Below are 17,611 nucleotides of genomic sequence, written 5' to 3' on the forward strand. Positions count from 1 at the left end.
CGCATAGTCCGCTCCTGAGGCAGGTCCTATTTTGTCCCATTTTGCAGGTGATAAAGCTGACTCAGAGAGGTTAGGCGAGTGCCCAAGGCCGCACAGCCAGTAAGTAGGTTGCGCCAGGTCATAAGACTCCAGGGCTGGCTCTCTCAGTCACTGGGCTAACAATGTTTATGTCTAAATTTTGAGATCCACACACCACCATTGTGTTAGTGACTTTGGTAGAATGTTCTGGCCAAGTCTGGGAGAAGACAGAAATAAGCCCTTGCTCCAGTATCTATTCCCATCGGGCTCATCCATGATGGCCCAGGGTCTTTGGTAAATGCAGGTCCCAGCCCTCTGTCTCGATGCCCCAGGGCCCTGCGTGTTGAGGTGGCCCAGGCCCTGGGTTCGAATCCCAGCTGCCAGTCCCCATCTCTGGTGTGACCTTGGGCACATCTTCATCTCTGCGCATCCATGTCCTTACCTACAAAGCAGAGATCAAAGTGGCCCTCTGCCCACAGAGTTACGGATGTTAAATAAGATGTAAAGCAGTCCTAACATCACAAGTGAAGAAAGCCGATGACAAACCGTTGAACAAGATCTTATGTTATTTCTTAAAAACATATACCCGGAAAACCACCTGGTGGGCTCCACAGCCAACCATTAATAGGGACGATGGCCAGGCTGTCGACCAACATGGCCTTTTTCCTTACCTGAGTTTTCTAATTTTTCTATAATGAACATGTAATAACAAAATGAGTAGTTTTAATTAAAAACGGGGCAGTGAGTCAGTCTTCTCGAAAGCACTTTGTAAACGGTCAGATGTTCTATAAATCAGCTCTCGTTATGGTCCTTATAGTAATTATTCTCGTGATTGCTGGTCGGCCACGAGCTGGAATTTATTTCTGCCCCTAATCTCTTCCTTGGCCCGTGATGGGTGGGCGCACTCGATCGCCTTCCGCCAGGTCATGCGTTTGCATGCAGTGGTCCCTGCTGATTTCTCTTTTTCTGCCACCAATCACATGGGGACCAGCGTCATCTCTGGCCCAGAGCCCCGCAAAACCTTTCACGGGCCCTCCTTTTTTAAAAAAATTTTTTTTGTTTATGTTTTATTTATTTCTAGGAGAGAGAGAGAGCGTGAGCAGGGGAGGGTCAGAGAGAGAGGGAGTCACAGGCTGAAACAGGCTCCAGGCTCTGAGCTGGCAGTCAGCACAGAGCCCGATGCGGGGCTCGAACCCACGAACCACGAGATCATGACGTAAGCGAAAGTCGGACGCTTAACCGACTAAGCCACCCAGGCGCCCCTCACGGGCCCTCCTTGTCCAAGCAGGATCTTGGAACCTACTATCAGAATGCTCAATGGCTTCCCACTGAACTTGGCGCATAATCCCCACTACACTTTGGTGCACGGTTCTGGTGGTCTGTCCCTCACTGTCCCTTCAGCCTCCCCTTGAGCACTCACCCTGTTGTTGCTGCGCCTCGGGCACACTGCCTTCGAGAAGGCACCCTAAAAAGGGTCCTAGGAAAGTGCCCTAATGTAGATGGGTTCGGAGCCCGTCCACTTAGTATTATTTGATGCTCTTGCATCTCTTACCAAGGAGTCTGCGCATTTAGACCACACATGTTCGTGCACAATTGGAAGTTTTATTTTTATTGTTTTATTTTCTTTTTTAAACGTTTTTTATTTATTATTATTGAGAGACAGAGCATGAGCTGGGAAGGGGTAGAGAGAGAGGGAGACACAGGATCCAAAGCAGGCTCCAGGCTCTGAGCTGTCAGCACAGAGCCCAACGCGGGGCTCGAACTCACAGACCGCGAGATCGTGACCTGAGCCAAATTGGTCGCTTAACCGACTGAGCCACCCAGGCGCCCCAGCTTTATTTTTATTTTTTGGTTTAATTTATACCAGGGCTGAAAACCCCAACGTGCATTCACACAGTAGGGATTTTTTTTAATCGCCTCCATTTTTCCCCCTAATAAACTGTTGTAGGGCTTAAAAAAAAATGCCCCTTCCTACCTGTATGCTTTGTTCCTGCCGTCCTCCACCCCCCGCCCTCACCTGCCAGGCTCTTTCCTTAGCTGTGACCCCCTTCTTCCCCTTGATGCCAGCTTAAATGTGGCTTCCTTAGGAGGCTGAACGCTCTATCTAAAGCCCGCCCCACCCCCACCGCTTCCACTTTTAGTTTTTTCAGCTGAAATTTGTATCGAGCTAATTGCAGATTGCCATGCAGTTGTAAGAAATAACACAGAGCAATCCTGATGCTAAAACAAACAGCACAGGCCGGGTGACTTAACCAACAGACATTATTTCTCACAGCTCTAGAGGCTGGACGTCCAAGATCAAGGAGCCGGCACATTTGTTTCTTGTGGAGGGTCGTCTTCCTGGCTGCTAGATGGCCACCTTTGTGGTCCACACGGCCTTTCCTTCCTCGGACTCCCTGTCTCTTCATCTCCTTATAAGGGCTCCACCTCCACCACCTCTCTTAACCTAGTTACCTCCCCGAGGCCCCACCTCCAGGGTCCATCGGCCTGGGGTTAGGATGTCAGCATCCGGAGCTTGCAGGGACACAAACGCTCAGCCTGCAACAGGTCCCTTGTCCAGTTTGCTCAATTTCTCCCAGTTGGTAACTTTCGGGAAAACTTGTACCGCGTCACAGCCAGGTTATTGACATTGATGCAACCTCCCGATCTTGTTCAGCTGTCCCCAGTTTTGTGTGTGCTCGCGTGTGTGTGCATTTAGCTCTATGCAATTTTGTCACCTGGGTGGGATCATGTATCCTTCGCCGCGGTGAAGATACTGGACAGTTTCAGTGCTCCAAGCGTCCCGGGCGTGGGCCCTTTCATGGCCACAGCCACCTCCCTCCTGCCTGGGGCCTCCAGCCCTAAACCCTGGCAGCCACCAATCTATCCTCCACTTCTAAAATGTGGTCATTTCAAAAACAGAGTCTGACTGGGATCTTCTGGGATTGGCTTTGTCTGCTCAGCGCAGTTGCCTGGAACGCCACCCAGGTTGCTGTGTGCTCGATAGCCCTTTCCGCTTTGTGGCTGAGTAGTGTTCTGTGGCGGGCACGCGCCATGGGTTGGTAACCATTCGTCCTTGCTCGTTCTCTTTACACGTCGGTTCTGTTTTTCCCCCCTCCCGGCACTCATCACCCTCTGACGTCCTTTCATGACTGTGTTCCCTGGTCTACCGTGTCTCTCCTTCAGCGGAGTATTAAATCTAGGGTACCAGAGAGCCTGGACAGGGTGTGGTCTGTGCCTTTCTGGAGCATAGTGCCCGGTGCATTCACAAAGCATTGGATGATGGGGCCCCTGAGGGGCTCAGTTGGTTAAGCGATGGTTCAGCTCGGGTCATGATCTCATGGTGCGTGGGTTCAAACCCTGCATCAGGCTTTGTGCTGACAGCTCAGAGCCTGGAGCCTGTTTTGGATTCTGTGTCTCCCTCTCTCTGCCCCTCCCCCGCGTGTGCTCTGCCTCTGTCTCTCAAAAATAAATGTAAAAAAATAAAAATAAATAAAAGTGTTGGATGAGGGTGTGACTGAGCACACAGCCACAGCAGATCTGGGAGAAGTTGGTGCAGTGGCTGAAAAAGTGGTCAGGGAGTGACCCGGGGCAAACTTGACTTCTTAGAATTCGTGTATCTCATATAGGGGGTAGCTGGTAAAGTTGCCATGTAAGGGAAAGGCTATCCTTGAAAATCCTTTAAATCATCTCGAAACTGCTGGAATTAGGATCCTTGGAAATTCAAAACCAAGAATTAACCCCTTTGCTTTTCTGGATATTTGAATTGTGGGCGCCACAACCACAGGAGGGCAGGGGGGCATCGCTGTTGAGTCGGGGTTATAGCGAGAGAGTCAGCAAAGGGATTTGACTCTCTGGAGGAGCCCAAGGAGGATGAATTTATGTAAATGTGTGTGCAGCGTAGCATGAGCACGTGTGGTGTTTATACACAGTGCAGTGTGTATAGGAAGTAACGTGCATACGCTGCAAGGTGCATAGCTGTAAGGTGCAGAAGACATAGCATGCATATACAGTATGGTGTGAATAGAGAGAGATGTGCATATGCTGTAAAGTACATTCGCTGTAACGTGCATCCTCTGTATGATGCATCCGCTGTATGGTGCGTTCGCCGGTAAGGTGCATAAGCTGTAAAGTACATTTGCTGTAACGTGCATATGCTGTATGGTGCATTCGCTGTAACAGGCATGCGCTGTAAAGTATGTTCGCTGTAATGTGCATCTGCTGTATGGTGCATTTCCTGTAACGCGCATGTGCTGTATGGTGCATTCGCCGTACCGTACAACCGCTGTAAGGTGTGTTTGCCCTAACGTGCATCCGCTGTAAGGCGCATTCGCTGTAACGCGCATGCGCTCTATGGTGCATTCGCTGTAACATACATACACTATAAAGTACATTCGTGGTAACGTGCCTACGCTGTAAGGCATGTTTGCAGCAACGTGCCTACGCTGCAAAGCACGTTCGCGGTAATGTGCATACGCTGTAAGGTGCGTTCGCCGTAATGTGCATACGCTGTAAAGTACATTCGCTGTGACTTGCATATGCTGTATGGTGCGTTCGCTGTAACGTGCATACGCTGTATGGTGCGTTTGCTGTAAGATGCATACGCCGTAAAGTACGTTCGCTGTAATGTGCATCCGCTGTATGGTGCGTTCGCTGTAACGTGCATACGCTGGTTGGTGCGTTTGCTATCACGTGCAAGTGCTGTGAGGTGCCTGCGGTGTAACTTGCCAGGCTTTCTCAAGGCTTATCTGTTCTCTCTGCTCCTTTATTCCAACTCAGGAGGCAACCTTTCCAAACAAGACTGGACCATCCAGTGGCCCACCACCGAGACGGGGAAGGAAAACAACCCCGTGTGCCCCCCGGAGCCCACGCCGTGGATCCGCACCCACCTCTCCCAGAGCCCCAGGGTCCAGACCAAGTGCGTCCAGCACTACTGTCACGCCAGCCCCTCAGCCGGGGCCCCCGTGTACACCCACGTGGACAGGCTTACCGTGGACGCCTACCCGGGCCTGTGCCCGCCACCGCTGGAGTCAGGCCACCGCTCCCTGCCCCCGTCGCCCCGGCAGCGGCACGCGGTGCGCACCCCGCCGCGCACCCCTAATATCGTCACCACCGTGACCCCTCCCGGCACACCACCCATGAGGAGGAAGAACAAGCTGAGGCCCCCGGGGACCCCGCCGCCCTCCTCCCGGAAGCTGATCCACCTGATTCCGGGTTTCACTGCCCTGCATCGGAGCAAGTCCCACGAATTCCAGCTGGGTCACCGTGTAGATGAGGCCCACACACCCAAGTAAGTGTGTTTGGTGGGTGCCCTGGGGCCGCTGAACCCCAGAGCTGCTGGGGGCTGCTTCGTGGCCCCAGGACCATGCCAGGTGAGGGGAGCCTAGAATGCACTTGTGTTTCTCTTCTTTACTTGAAAGGTGGCTTTTCATGGAGGGCCCGTGAGAAAATGAATAGCATTGCCCAGAAGTGACCCTTTTTATGGTATGGATCCTCTATGGCTGGGTCAGCAAACTACCCTGGGGGCCAGATCTGCATCTATGGCAACACAGCCAGGTCCATTCCTGTGTGTGTGGCTTGTGGCTGCTCCGTGCAGCATGGCTGGGTCGGGTGTGGTCTGCAGAGCGGAAACTGTTTGCCCTCTGGCCTTGACAGGGAGAGCTCTCAGCCCCTGCGGAGTCTCTCCTAATTCTCCTAGAACTAGGCTGTGAGCTGCATACCTACCCTTCCATTTTCTAGTATTGCATTAAAGAGAGTAAAAAAAAAAAACAAAAACAAGTGATATTTTTATAATAGGTGGCATTTAACTCAGTATACCAAAATATTACCACGTCCACATAGAATGGCTCTAAGATAACAACACGGAAATATGTTGTATTCTCTTTTCCATACGAAGTCTTCGAAATCCAGTGTGTATCTCGCACCTACAGCTCCTCACCTACAGCGCCTCAGGTTCAGGCGCCCTGCATTCTAACTGGAATGGCCCCTTAGGGCAAGTGGCCGCCGTGCCGGGCAGCATGTGCATGGGACAGGCTCGGTGCTTATAAAGAAAAGGCGCGCCCGGGTCCNGGTGGCTCAGAGAGTAGAGAACCACACTATCGGAGCAGAGGACTTCATATAGAAGCATAGGGTGGGCCTGCAGGCACCCAGGGGAGAAAATCATGGAAGTGGGTGCCGTGTGTGGCCGGCTCTGGTTTGGAGGGCATCTTGCAGGTGGACATGGTATCTGTGGCTACGTGCTGGCTGCAGGGGGGATGCGGGGAAGCTCTGCAGGGCCCGGCAGAGGCTGACTGTGGCCACGTGCCTTGTCATCCTCGGAGGTTCGCAGTGTATTAAAAATGGAGCAAATGCTAAACAGGCCCACGAAAGTGGGTAGCATGTTTTAAGTATTTACACTGGACAAAATTGCCGTAAAGGCATGGAGGATAAAATGATAGTGGGTGATCTTAGCAGGAGACACCATAAGGAGTCTGAATTTGGCACCTGTTCTGTGTAAGAGCCCTGCATCCCTGTTCCGGGATCCAGCTAGGATGTGGTGGGGAGGGGGGGGGGCGGGGGGGGAGATTTGCACAGCCTCATTTGAAATCACTGCCTTTCAGCNGCATTCCTAGGGTGTGGAAGCCCACATGGGGGCTGAGACCAGCCAGAGATACTATGGAGCATCCCGGGAAGGGCCAGAGGCAAGCCGGGCTGGGCCAGGCTTTAGTAGGAAACAAAATGCAGAGGCCCTGGCTGAGCCTGACCTTCACTTTGGCTTCTGGTAACATTGCAGAGGCTCTCAGGGGTTTCCAGACCCCCCACGCCCCAGCTGTGCCTATTTGCCTTTGACTCGGGCATGTATTTATCCAGGGCTGGCTCTCCAGCCCGGGCAGGAATGCAGGACTCTGGGGGCCTGCCCCGATCTCAGAGTCTCTCCCTTCCTCCTGTCTTAAGCAATAGAGAACCCACATAGCCATGAAGTGTTACTTTTGTGACGTGGCCCCAGGACTCTCTTGGACTCACATCTGACCGCTCTGTTGCCCTCAATCACTCCATAGGGGTTCAGGGTAACACCTGCCCCTGAGGGTCTTCACTGACTGAGCCAGAGTTTTGTGAGTGCTCATCCCGTAGCAAGTGGGTCTAAGACATTGATTCTAAGTTGCATCCCGCTATAAATGTAAAAATATGTGTCTCTTAGAATCATGAAATGTGGTTTGTTCTAGGCTCTGGGCTACTCGGTGGGGGTATAATGGGAAGCAAAGAAAGACACAGCCTTGGCCTCGTGAAATCTGACATTAATCAAATAACCACACATAAGTATTATAAGATTGTGTCCAGTACTTATGAACAGTGTTACAGGCTATAAAGATGCAGTGCAGGACACCATCGGAGCTTAGGACCAGATAGAGCTGATCAAGTTTGAGCTGTCAGGGAAGTGGGGGTGGGGGGTGGGGAGGAGAGTTCCCAGAAGTGATATTTAGACTGAAGGCTAAGGAACAGCTAAGATGGCGAAGGGTTAGAAGTGGGGGGAATTCCGACGGCGAGGTGGGAGGGAGCACGATACATTTGAGGAACCCACAGAAGGTGACAGAAGGCGTCTGTAGCTAAGGGACCAAGACGTGTGATGCAGGAGGAGACTCAGGAGTTAGGCAGGAGGCAGCACTATTCACAACAGCCACAAGGTGACAGCACCCAGGTGCCCATTGGCGAATGAATGGAGAAATACAATGTGGCCTCTCTATCCGGTGGAATATTACGCAGCTGTGAAAAGGAATGAAATTCTGACACATGCTTCAATGTGGTTGGATCTCAAATCCTAAGGAGAAGAAGCCAGTCACAAAAGGACAGCTCTCACATAAATCCATTTACATCTGATACCCAGAAGAGGCAGATTCACAGAACCAGAAAGTAGAAGGGTGGGTGCCAGGGGCTGGGGGCTGGGGGACAGGGAGTTTGTTTTTTACTGGGCAGACAGTTTCAATTTCAGAAATGAAAAGGTTCTGGAGATGGATGGTGATGGTGGTCACACAAAATGTGAATGTACCTAATGCCACTGGAACGGTAGCCTTAGAAATGGTTAAAATGGTAAATTTTATGTTCTATATATTTTACAGCAACAACGACAAATTAGGCAGGAAGCACACTCTGTCTTTCTCTCTCTTAAATATAAATAAACATTTAAAAAATTTAAATTTTTAAAAATGTTTTTTATTTATTTCTGAGAGTGAGAAGAGAGAGAGAGAACGAGAGAGAGACAGTGTGAGCAGGGGAGGGTCAGATTGAGAGGAAGACACAGAATCTGAAGCAGGCTCCAGGCTCTGAGCTGGCTGTCAGGACAGAGCCCGGCACAGGGCTTGAACCCATGAACTGTAAGGTCATGACCGGAGCCAAAGTCAGACGCCCAACCGACTTAGCCACCCAGGAGCCCCTAAAAATTTTTAAAAGGTCGGGGGGAGGTGCTTGGATGTCTTAGTCAGTTAACTTTCTGACTTCAGCCAATGTCATGATCTCACAGCTCATGGGGTCAAGCCCTGCATTGGGCTCTGTGCTGACAGCTCAGAGCCTGGAGCCTGCTTCAGATTCTGTGTCTCCCTCTCTCTCTGACGCTCCCCCCTCCCCAAATATAAATAAACATTAAAAAAATTAAAACTAGCCAGGAAACCTAGAGGTTGGCACACTTTTTCTGTAAAGGGCCAGATAGTGAATATTTCAGGCTTTGCGGGCTGTGTGGTCCATACATCTGCCATTGTAGCAAAAGCAGCTGTAGACAATAGGTAAATAAATGGACATGGTGATGTTTCAATAAAACTTTATTTGTAAAAATAGCTGCCTGGCTGGGTTTGGTGCCCCAGACACCTGTGGAAGTTGTGCTGTAGACAGCGATTCTCTCTTTATAAGGCACTGGAAGGTCTTTAAGTGATTTTGGTGGGAGGCATGATCATATATGACGGTCACTCATAGTCTGGTTTCTCCCAACTGTGCCTCTCCCTCCCCTCTCCCTGTGCTCTTTGGACACATGATCTCTGCTCTCCTTTGAAGGGGTGAAGTGAGAGGCTGACCTTTGGAGGTTTCCTCTAGCTTTTTTGAGCTTTAGTTGACATATAATATTATGTACATTAAAAGTGTGTGAGGTGATGATTTAACACATAGGTATTGTGGAGTGATTACCACAATTCGGTTAGTTAACACATCCATCACCTTACATAACTTGTTTTTGTGATGAGAGCATTTAAGATTTATTCTCTCAACAACTTTTGAAAAAAAACTTTCAACCTTTATTTATTATTGAGAGACAGAAAGACAGAGTGTGAGCAGGGGAGGGGCAGAGAGAGAGGGAGGAGGAGACACAGAATGTGAAGCAGGCTCCAGGCCCTGAACTGTCAGCACAGAGCCCGACGCGGGGCTCAAACTCACGGAAGTGCGAGATCATGACCTGAGCTGAAGTCAGATGCTTAACCGACTGAGCCACCCAGGCGCCCCTCAACAACTTTCAAGTACGTGCTACAGTGTTATTAACTATAGTTCCCAGAACTTATTCATCTTATAATGAGAAGTTTGTATCCTTTGGCCAGTATTTTCCCATTTCCCTCACCCCTAACTGCTGGCAACCACATGGATGGCTTTAGAGTCTGCATATAAGTGATATCATGCAGTATTTGTCTGTCTCTATCTGACTTATTTCACTCGGCATAATTCCCCCTTAAGGTCCATCCATGTTGTTGTAATGGCCGGACTTCCTTCCTTTTTTATGGCCGAATAGTGTTCCATTGTGCAAACGCATGTTTTCTTGATCCATTCATCTATTGACAGACACGGAGGTTCCTTCCATGCCTTGGCTCCTATGAATGGTGCTGTTATAAACATGGGGGTGCAGGTATCTCTTCAAGATGGCAACTTCATCTCCTTTGGACATAAACTCAGAAGCAGAATGACTGGATCATATTGGTAATTCCATTTTAATTATTTTGAGGAACCTCCATACTGTTTTCCATAGTGGTAGCAACAGTTTACATTCCAAGCAACAGTGCACGAGGGTTCCCTTTTCTCCGTATCCCTTCCAGAACTTACCATCTCTTGTCTTTTTGATAGTAACCATCCTAATGGGTGTGAGGTGATATCTCATTGCTGATTTGATCTGCATTTCCCTGATGATTACTGACATTGGGCAGCCTTTCATATTCCTGGTGGCCATTGATATATCTTCTTTAGAAAAAAATGTCTATTCAGGTTCTCTGCCCATTTAAAAATCAGATGATGATGGTGATTTTTTTTGCTATAGAGCTGTAAGAGTTTCTTATATAATTTGGATATTAATGCCTTACCAGATTTGCAAATATTTTCTCCCATTCTGTAGATTACTTTTTCATTTTTAAATTGTTTCTTTGGCTGAGCAGAAGCTTTTTAGTTTGATATAATTCTATCTGTTGATTTTTGCTTTTGTTGCTTGTACTTTTGGTATCATATCTAATTAAGTCACTAAGGAGCTTTCCCTCTATGTTTTCTTCTAGGATTTATACTTTCAGGTCTTACATTTAAGTCTTTAATCCATTTCAGGTTAATTTTTGTGAGTGGTGTAAGATATTCTTACAATTTCGTTCTTCTGCAGGTGAATGTTCCGTTTCCCCAGGGCCATTTATTGAAGAGATTGTCCTTCCTCATTGAGTGTTCTTGGCTCCCTTGTTAAATATTAGTTGACCATATATACGTAGGTTTATTTCTGGGCTTTTGATTCTGTTCCATTGGCCTGTGTGTCTATTTTTATGCCAGTACCACACTTTAAACTAGCCTTTCTCCAGACTCCTGAGGGATTTACTTTGTCTGGATAGAGTTGAATCATCTACTTTTTTGAGCCCTTCCAAATCGACTCATTCACCGTCAGTTGTTTTAGAAATTGTCTACCAGGATTCAGGCCAAGTTTAGCCTTGCCTATCAGGGGTTCTTTTATCCAGTTTAGCAAGCCCAACACCTGTTTGCTGGTGGCTCACCTCAGGAGATTCTGAGATTCATAGTGTAGAGATGCAGTTGTGACCACTTGGCCCGGGACCCTGCTGTGAAATCCACAGGGACATTTGGACACATGGCCTTTGGGAGTTAAAAAAAATTCTGAACCAGAGACATGGCACCCTGGAGTGTGTAGGGAGGGGGAACAGGGGAAGAGATTAAATCTAATCAGGGAGATTTAGGAAGGGGTTTTAGAGAGACATTAATTGAGTTGAGTTCTGATAAATAGACTTAGCAACTGCTGAAACTTGCCTTGGTCTAAGCTCCTCCTGATTCTGCAAGGGAGTAGCCTTGTGATTTTGGATCTAGCCTGAGTCTTAGCTTCCTTATCTGTGAACCAAAGACTTTGGAATATGTGTTTGCTATTTAATCTGTGGTCATGACCCATTTGTAGATGGTGGCACTATTTTAATGGGCTGTGACCAGCATTTGAGTAATGAAATAGGATAGCCTTAGACTAGGTATTGGGATGTATTCCATACAGTGAGCCTAGTTATTAGTGTTGTTTGTGAAACACATATATATGCATGTATGAATATTACACGTATTCTGGGAGCTTTTTCTACTCTGGACAGCTTTGATTCTAGAATAAACCTCATCAGGGATTAGGTGAGAAGGTTTGAGAAGCCAGCCCTTTATCCTGAATTACTGGGCTCATTCTGGTTTCTGTTGCCTGGTTTCTTCTCCCCTTCAACCCTGTACCCCTGCTGGGCATGGTTCTTTGTTGCTAGTGGCTATCCTAAGTCTACCTTTATTTCTCCTCAGTGGGAGAAGGGCCTCGGGACACATCTGAGTCTTTCAAGGCTGTTGATTCCTAAGTTTTCAAGCCCCAACACCCTGGTAGGTTTGGGTTTGGAGGAAGGCTAGATTTTAGATGCTTTACTAAACCTTGGCACACCCCTGCTGGTGAGTATCAGATGGTCTGTAGTATAATAGAGATGCCCAGTAGTATACCAGAGACATTTTTAGAAAAAAGTATGGCAAGAAAAGAAAATATTATCAATAGCATATCTCTCCCTTCTATTGGGAGCCTGGGTATGTTGGAAAATATCAGAATTGCTGTGATTGGTTTTAATCAAAATGATTTTTCCTACTTAGTATTTATTTTCAAAATCCTGTTTGCTTTCTTCTTTTCTTTTCCTTTTTTTTTTTTTTTTTGCATTTAAGTGTGTGGTTTTACCTACGTGGCATTACTAAAACACACGCATATACACACATATGCACACGCAGGGACAAAGAACTACTCTTTTTTTTCCTCCCCTGGTAAAATTAATACTTGATTATTGTGGAAATCGAGACAACACAGGACATATGATGAAGAAAGTGGAAATTACATGCCGGTCCTTTGTTTTCTATATATGTGTATAAAATGTATACACATACATACACAAAGTGTGTTTTCTCAACAGGGCTCAATCGTCCCCAGGGGAGCAAAAATTATTTCTCGGTGGAGGAAGACAAAATAAAACCCCTGATATTATCATCGTTTGTGTCTAGCCATTGGGGATTAGCAGGCCTCGCCCCAATGTTCTTATCAGTCTTTCTCTCTCTGATTTTGTGGCCACACTTACATGGATCGGCTGGTGCATTAGGTTGGCCGTTTGGAAGATTAAGTCCGTGTAATCTCCAGGATTCTTCTGATCATCTGACCTGCCTGCCCAGAGGCCCCATGGCCATGGGTGTTGGAAGAAGAAAAAAAACGTAACAATTCTTACGTGTGGAATGTCTTCCCATTCCTCCGTTTGCCCCTGATACCAAGGCTTGCTCTCTCTTGTCAGAGCATCTGAAAGGGTAAATTGGATTCCTGAAAACGGATCTCATTTTAAATGCATGGGAGAAACTCCGTGTTCCCTAGGAATTCCATTGTGAATCCCTCTTCTTTTTGGGAAATCTTTTTTAAAGGTAATTTTCTTTCTCATTAAAAATGTTTTTTAATTATTTATTTTGTTTTGAGAGAGAGAGAGCATGAGCGGGGGGAGGAGGGAGGGACAGAAAGAGAGAGAGAGAGAGAGACACTGGATGTGAAGCAGGCTCCAGGCTCTGAGCTTTCAGCACAGAGCCTGACGCGGGGCTCGAACTCACGAACCACAACATCATGACCTGAGCGGAAGCTGGATGCTTAACCACTCAGGCGCCCCTTTAAAAGTAATTTTCAATTACAATTCTTTTTTTAATGACAGAAGTGATTCCCAGACACATCTTTATTTTGAAAATACAAGCAACAGAAAGTGTAAGCCTTTCAAGGCCAAAGTCCCCCTTTCCCTCGCCATAGAGAGGGGCTCCAACTATTAACACTTTGATAGGAATCCTTGCAAACACATGTATCGTGTTTGTATGTGCATAAATAATATACTTAGTTTACTTTCTTCATATCGGAACCACAGTCTACGACCTTCTTATGCGTGATCCCTTTTAGAAATTCTGTTTCCCCTCCAGGCACATCTGGGAGGTGCCTTTGCGCAGTCTCTGCTCTGACGCCTCTTACTGTTGATGGATGACACATTCCACCTCTGCCCTTCTGGGGGGAGTGCATGAAAACCCTCAGCGGGCTGGCGAGTGAGGGAGCCAGGCTGGATGACACCGACATGGTCATTCAACTAGTTCCCGTGAATTCAGATTCTGTGTGAGGCCTGGGCAAGATCATCTGTAGCCAGGATGAGCGGGCTTCACCCAACAGGTTAATTATGTGCATACGATTTCAGGAGGGATCTTTCTGTTTATCTTAGAAAACTGATTACATGCAAGCACTCAAACTCAATAACATGCACCTATAGATCATTGTGCTAATTATTTATTTATTTTTCAGGTTTTTTTGAAACTTTATTTATTGAGGAAGGGGGAGGGCAGAGAGAGGCAATCCCAAGCAGGCTCCACACTGTCAGCGAAGAGCCTGATGTGGGGCTTGATCCCACAGGCCATGAGATCATGACCTGAGCCGAAGTCAAAAGTTGGATGCTTAACTGGCTGAGCCATCCAGGAGCCCACATTGTGCTAATTATTACAGTGAACTCTAATGCATTTGTAAGGGCAAGAGCAGAGCTATTAGTTTGTATATAACAGTATATTCCTTAAAAAGGAAGGTTCTGCCATGCTCCTGCAAGGGGTCCTGTTAAGTCTAAATAAGCATTCAGACAAACGAGATTAATATAGGTGGCAGATTGGCATCAGGTTGACCTGGGAAGGTGCAGGGTAGCATCAGGTGTCTCTTCTGTGGGTCCTCAGGGGCTACTCTTCCCTACAAGCGGCAGTTCAGGGGCAAGGTGATAAGACCCACGTTTAAGGAGGTATGGGAGCCGTCCCAACTTGGGGGCAGTAGTTCTTGGAGCAGCTCCATCTATATGGCTTCTGGGGGTCCGGAATATCCAATTATAACAGCCACGCAGCTCAGCTTCGCCGCCTCCTCAGGTATTTCAAGTTCATGGCGAGAACTCCCAGCATCTACACATTCTGCCAACAAGAGGTGATTCTACTACGAGCAGTGCCGTGTACTAGAACAGTTGACATTTCCCCTTTAGTTCAGAGGATCAGAGCTAGAGAATCAGCCCAAGGCCAGATTTCCATTTGCAGAAGACGTTATGTTCACTCTTTTCCGTAGCTTCTTTTTAAAAATCTTGTAAGGTGGACTTGTCACCAAGTCACGCTAAATTTCTTCTTTCGAATCAGGAAGGTCTTTAACGAGATCTTTTATAATTTATATGCTACTATATAACATATATTTTATATGTTATATATTTAATTTGTAAATAGCTCCAGAAAATCTGTGCTTATCCATTTTTTAAAGCATTGCTATTACTTTGCCTACAAAAGCTATGTCCGTAGCCCCGTCTTCCTAATCAGCATTGACCTAGGGCCCCTTCTCCCAGATTCCAGCCCTGCTTTGCTGGGTCCAGAGCAAAAATAGGCTTCTTCTCTCTTGGGGACCCCACCCTTTCTCTCAAGCTGCTGAGTCTGTCATTCCTGGGATGAGTCCAGTGAGAAAGTCTGACTTTTGGGGCGCCCAGGTGGCTCAGTCGGTTGTGCATCCGACTTCGGCTCAGGTCATGATCTCGGGGTTTGTGAGTTCAAGCCCCACATCGGGCTTGCTGCCGTCAGCACAGAGCCTGCTCCAGATCCTCTGTCCCCCTTCCCTGCCTCTCCCCCGCTTGTGTTCTTTCACAAATATATAAACATTTAAAAAGTAAATAAGTCTTTTTATTTTTTTTAATTGTTTTGTTTTGTTTTTTTAAATGTTTTATTTATTTCTAGGAGAGAGAGAGAGAGACAGCATGAGCAGGGGAGGGTCAGAGAGAGAGGGAGTCACAGGCTGAAACAGGCTCCAGGCTCTGAGCTGGCAGTCAGCACAGAGCCCGATGCGGGGCTCGAACCCACGAACCGTGAGATCACGACCTAAGTGAAAGTCGGACGCTTAACCGACTAAGCCACCCAGGCGCCCCTAAGTCTGACTTTTTAAATATCATCAGAACCATCTCGTATTTGCCTCTGAGGCTTATGAGTGTATTTTTTTTTTTTTAAGTTCGTTTATTTATTTTGACAGAAAGAGAGAGCAGAGGAGGGGCAGAGACAGAGGGAGATACTCCCAAGCAGGCTCCGTGCCATCAGCACAGACCCCAATGTGGGGCTTGAACCCATGAACCGTGAGAGCATGACCTGAGCTAAAATCAAGAGTTGGGCATTCGGCTGCGTCACCCAGGTGCCCTTGCCCCAGAGGCTTATAAAAACACCAGCGAGGCATTATTCAGGGCCACATTCCTACTGACATCGCAGCTCTGAAGTTCCATCGTGAAAAATTAGCTTAGCCGTGTGATTATTTTATCAGAACTTATTGTGCTCAGGTGTACTGTGAGCTGGGCAACATGGCATTTTGTCGGAAGTACCTTGTCATTTACAAGGAAGATGTTATTCTGGTGAGATTTGATCCTATGAAGTGAAGAAGTTTTACTTACCTGGCACCTGCCTCCATCTCGTGTTCTACACACTCTCTTGGAGGGTCCCCAGACGGACCGAGCCCTGGCTGCCCATGATGGTACAGCCCATACCCTCACCCCACACCCCATATCACATCCTTTATGAGCTTTCCTTCCCTCCCTGTCTCACCTCTCAATCCATCATGCTTCCCGGGATCACCTTCCGAATATACTTTTGCACCCCCAGAATTTCTCTTAGGGTCTGATTTTGGGGGAACCCAAACTACAACAGGTCATTATTAATATAATTGCATTAAGCTCGAGACACAGCACATCTCCACTAAATTAAAAGGTTTGTTAGTGGAACGATCACTGTAATAACATGCGTGGCGGCCATCTTTATCGACCACTTAACGGCAGACTGGCAGTTTTTACATGGTTTACTTTATTTAATCCCATTTTGCACGTGAGGAAAATAGAATATGCCTTGTCCAAGCTCGTTCTGACTAATTAAGTATCAGAGGTGGAGTTCGTGGAGTTCGTTCTCTGCCCCACCCCCCCGCCAAAGTCCAGATGGCCTGGGTGTGTGCCCTGACTTTACCACTTCCCGGTTGTGTGACTTCATTCAGCTTTCAGTGTCCCAGTCACGCAAAAGAAAAATGGAGATGATGGAGTGAAGCCAGATATTACGGCCCCTTAGTTTCTCTTGATGTGGACATGTCCGTGGGACATGCCCCACGTATAGACCATCTCTCAGTCTGGGTTTGTCTGATGTTTCCTTACAATTAGATACAGGGTGTGCAATTTTAGCAGAGCGCAGGGTGTGGTGGCATCCTCAGGGCATCAGGGTAGGAAACGCATGTTGATTTCACCCATGACCCGTGGTGTGACCCGTGGTGCTAATTATGATCATTTGGTGAAGGAAGCCTCTGCAAGATTCCTGTCCCGGACAGTTACTCTTTTACCCACTGAAGTTAGTACGTATCTTGTGGGAGTGATACTTTGAAATTTGAAACCATGTGAATATTTTGTTACTCCTCCAAATTTCACCCCCCTCCCAAAGATTGTTACATCACCCATGATTCTTGCCTGAATCAGTGATTACTATGATGGTTTCCAAATGGTCATTTTCTTTCTTTTTCTTTTTCTTTATTATTTTTTAAAATGTTTTATTTATTTCTAAGAGAGAGAGACAGCGTGAACAGAGGAGGGTCAGAGAGAGAGGGAGACACAGAACGTGAAGCAGGCTCCAGGCTCTGAGCTGTCAGCACAGAGCCCAACGTGGGGCTCGAACCCACGAACCGTGAGATCATGCCCTGAGCCGAAGTCGGCCGCCCAACAGACTGAGCCACCCAGGCGCCCCCAAATGGTCATTTTCTAATTCTGTCATTTCTTCCAAATTTGTTGGTCAGCTTTCTACTGACAGCTTTCTACTGACAGCTTTCCTTCTTCCTTCCTTGTTTATGTTATATCAACCTGGTCTCATGGGTTCTTATTTGATTCCATGGGTTATAGTCCGTTACTGTCATTATCCATTTTGACGCTCAGTTATTTGTCTTTAGTGTGTCCCCTTCAAGCTGATCCCTGCATCCTTCAGACATGTTCTTCTCTTTCTCTGAGCATTGGCTTATTTTCTGGCACAAGAAGATAATGGAATCTCTACCTGAAGGTGGATCTTTTTTTTTCCCCTTCATATATATGATGCTGTTTATAAAGAACTTGGCGATGTT

At 47.3% G+C, this 17,611-nt stretch overlaps 1 protein-coding gene across 1 annotated transcript in view; it reads left to right on the forward strand.

The window, feature by feature from the left end:
- KSR2 (kinase suppressor of ras 2) overlaps window positions 1-17,611 on the forward strand; it is a 418,048-nt gene that overhangs the window by 160,676 nt on the left and 239,761 nt on the right. The window contains exon 4 of the mRNA XM_077765936.1: window positions 4,777-5,287. Within this exon, the coding sequence (XP_077622062.1) occupies window positions 4,777-5,287 (511 nt within the window). The remainder of the gene's footprint in view (window positions 1-4,776; window positions 5,288-17,611) is intronic.

Source organism: Crocuta crocuta, unplaced genomic scaffold, assembly GCF_008692635.1.
Source record: "Crocuta crocuta isolate KB4526 unplaced genomic scaffold, BGI_CrCroc_1.0 scaffold339, whole genome shotgun sequence".
Taxonomy (NCBI): Eukaryota; Metazoa; Chordata; class Mammalia; order Carnivora; family Hyaenidae; genus Crocuta; species Crocuta crocuta.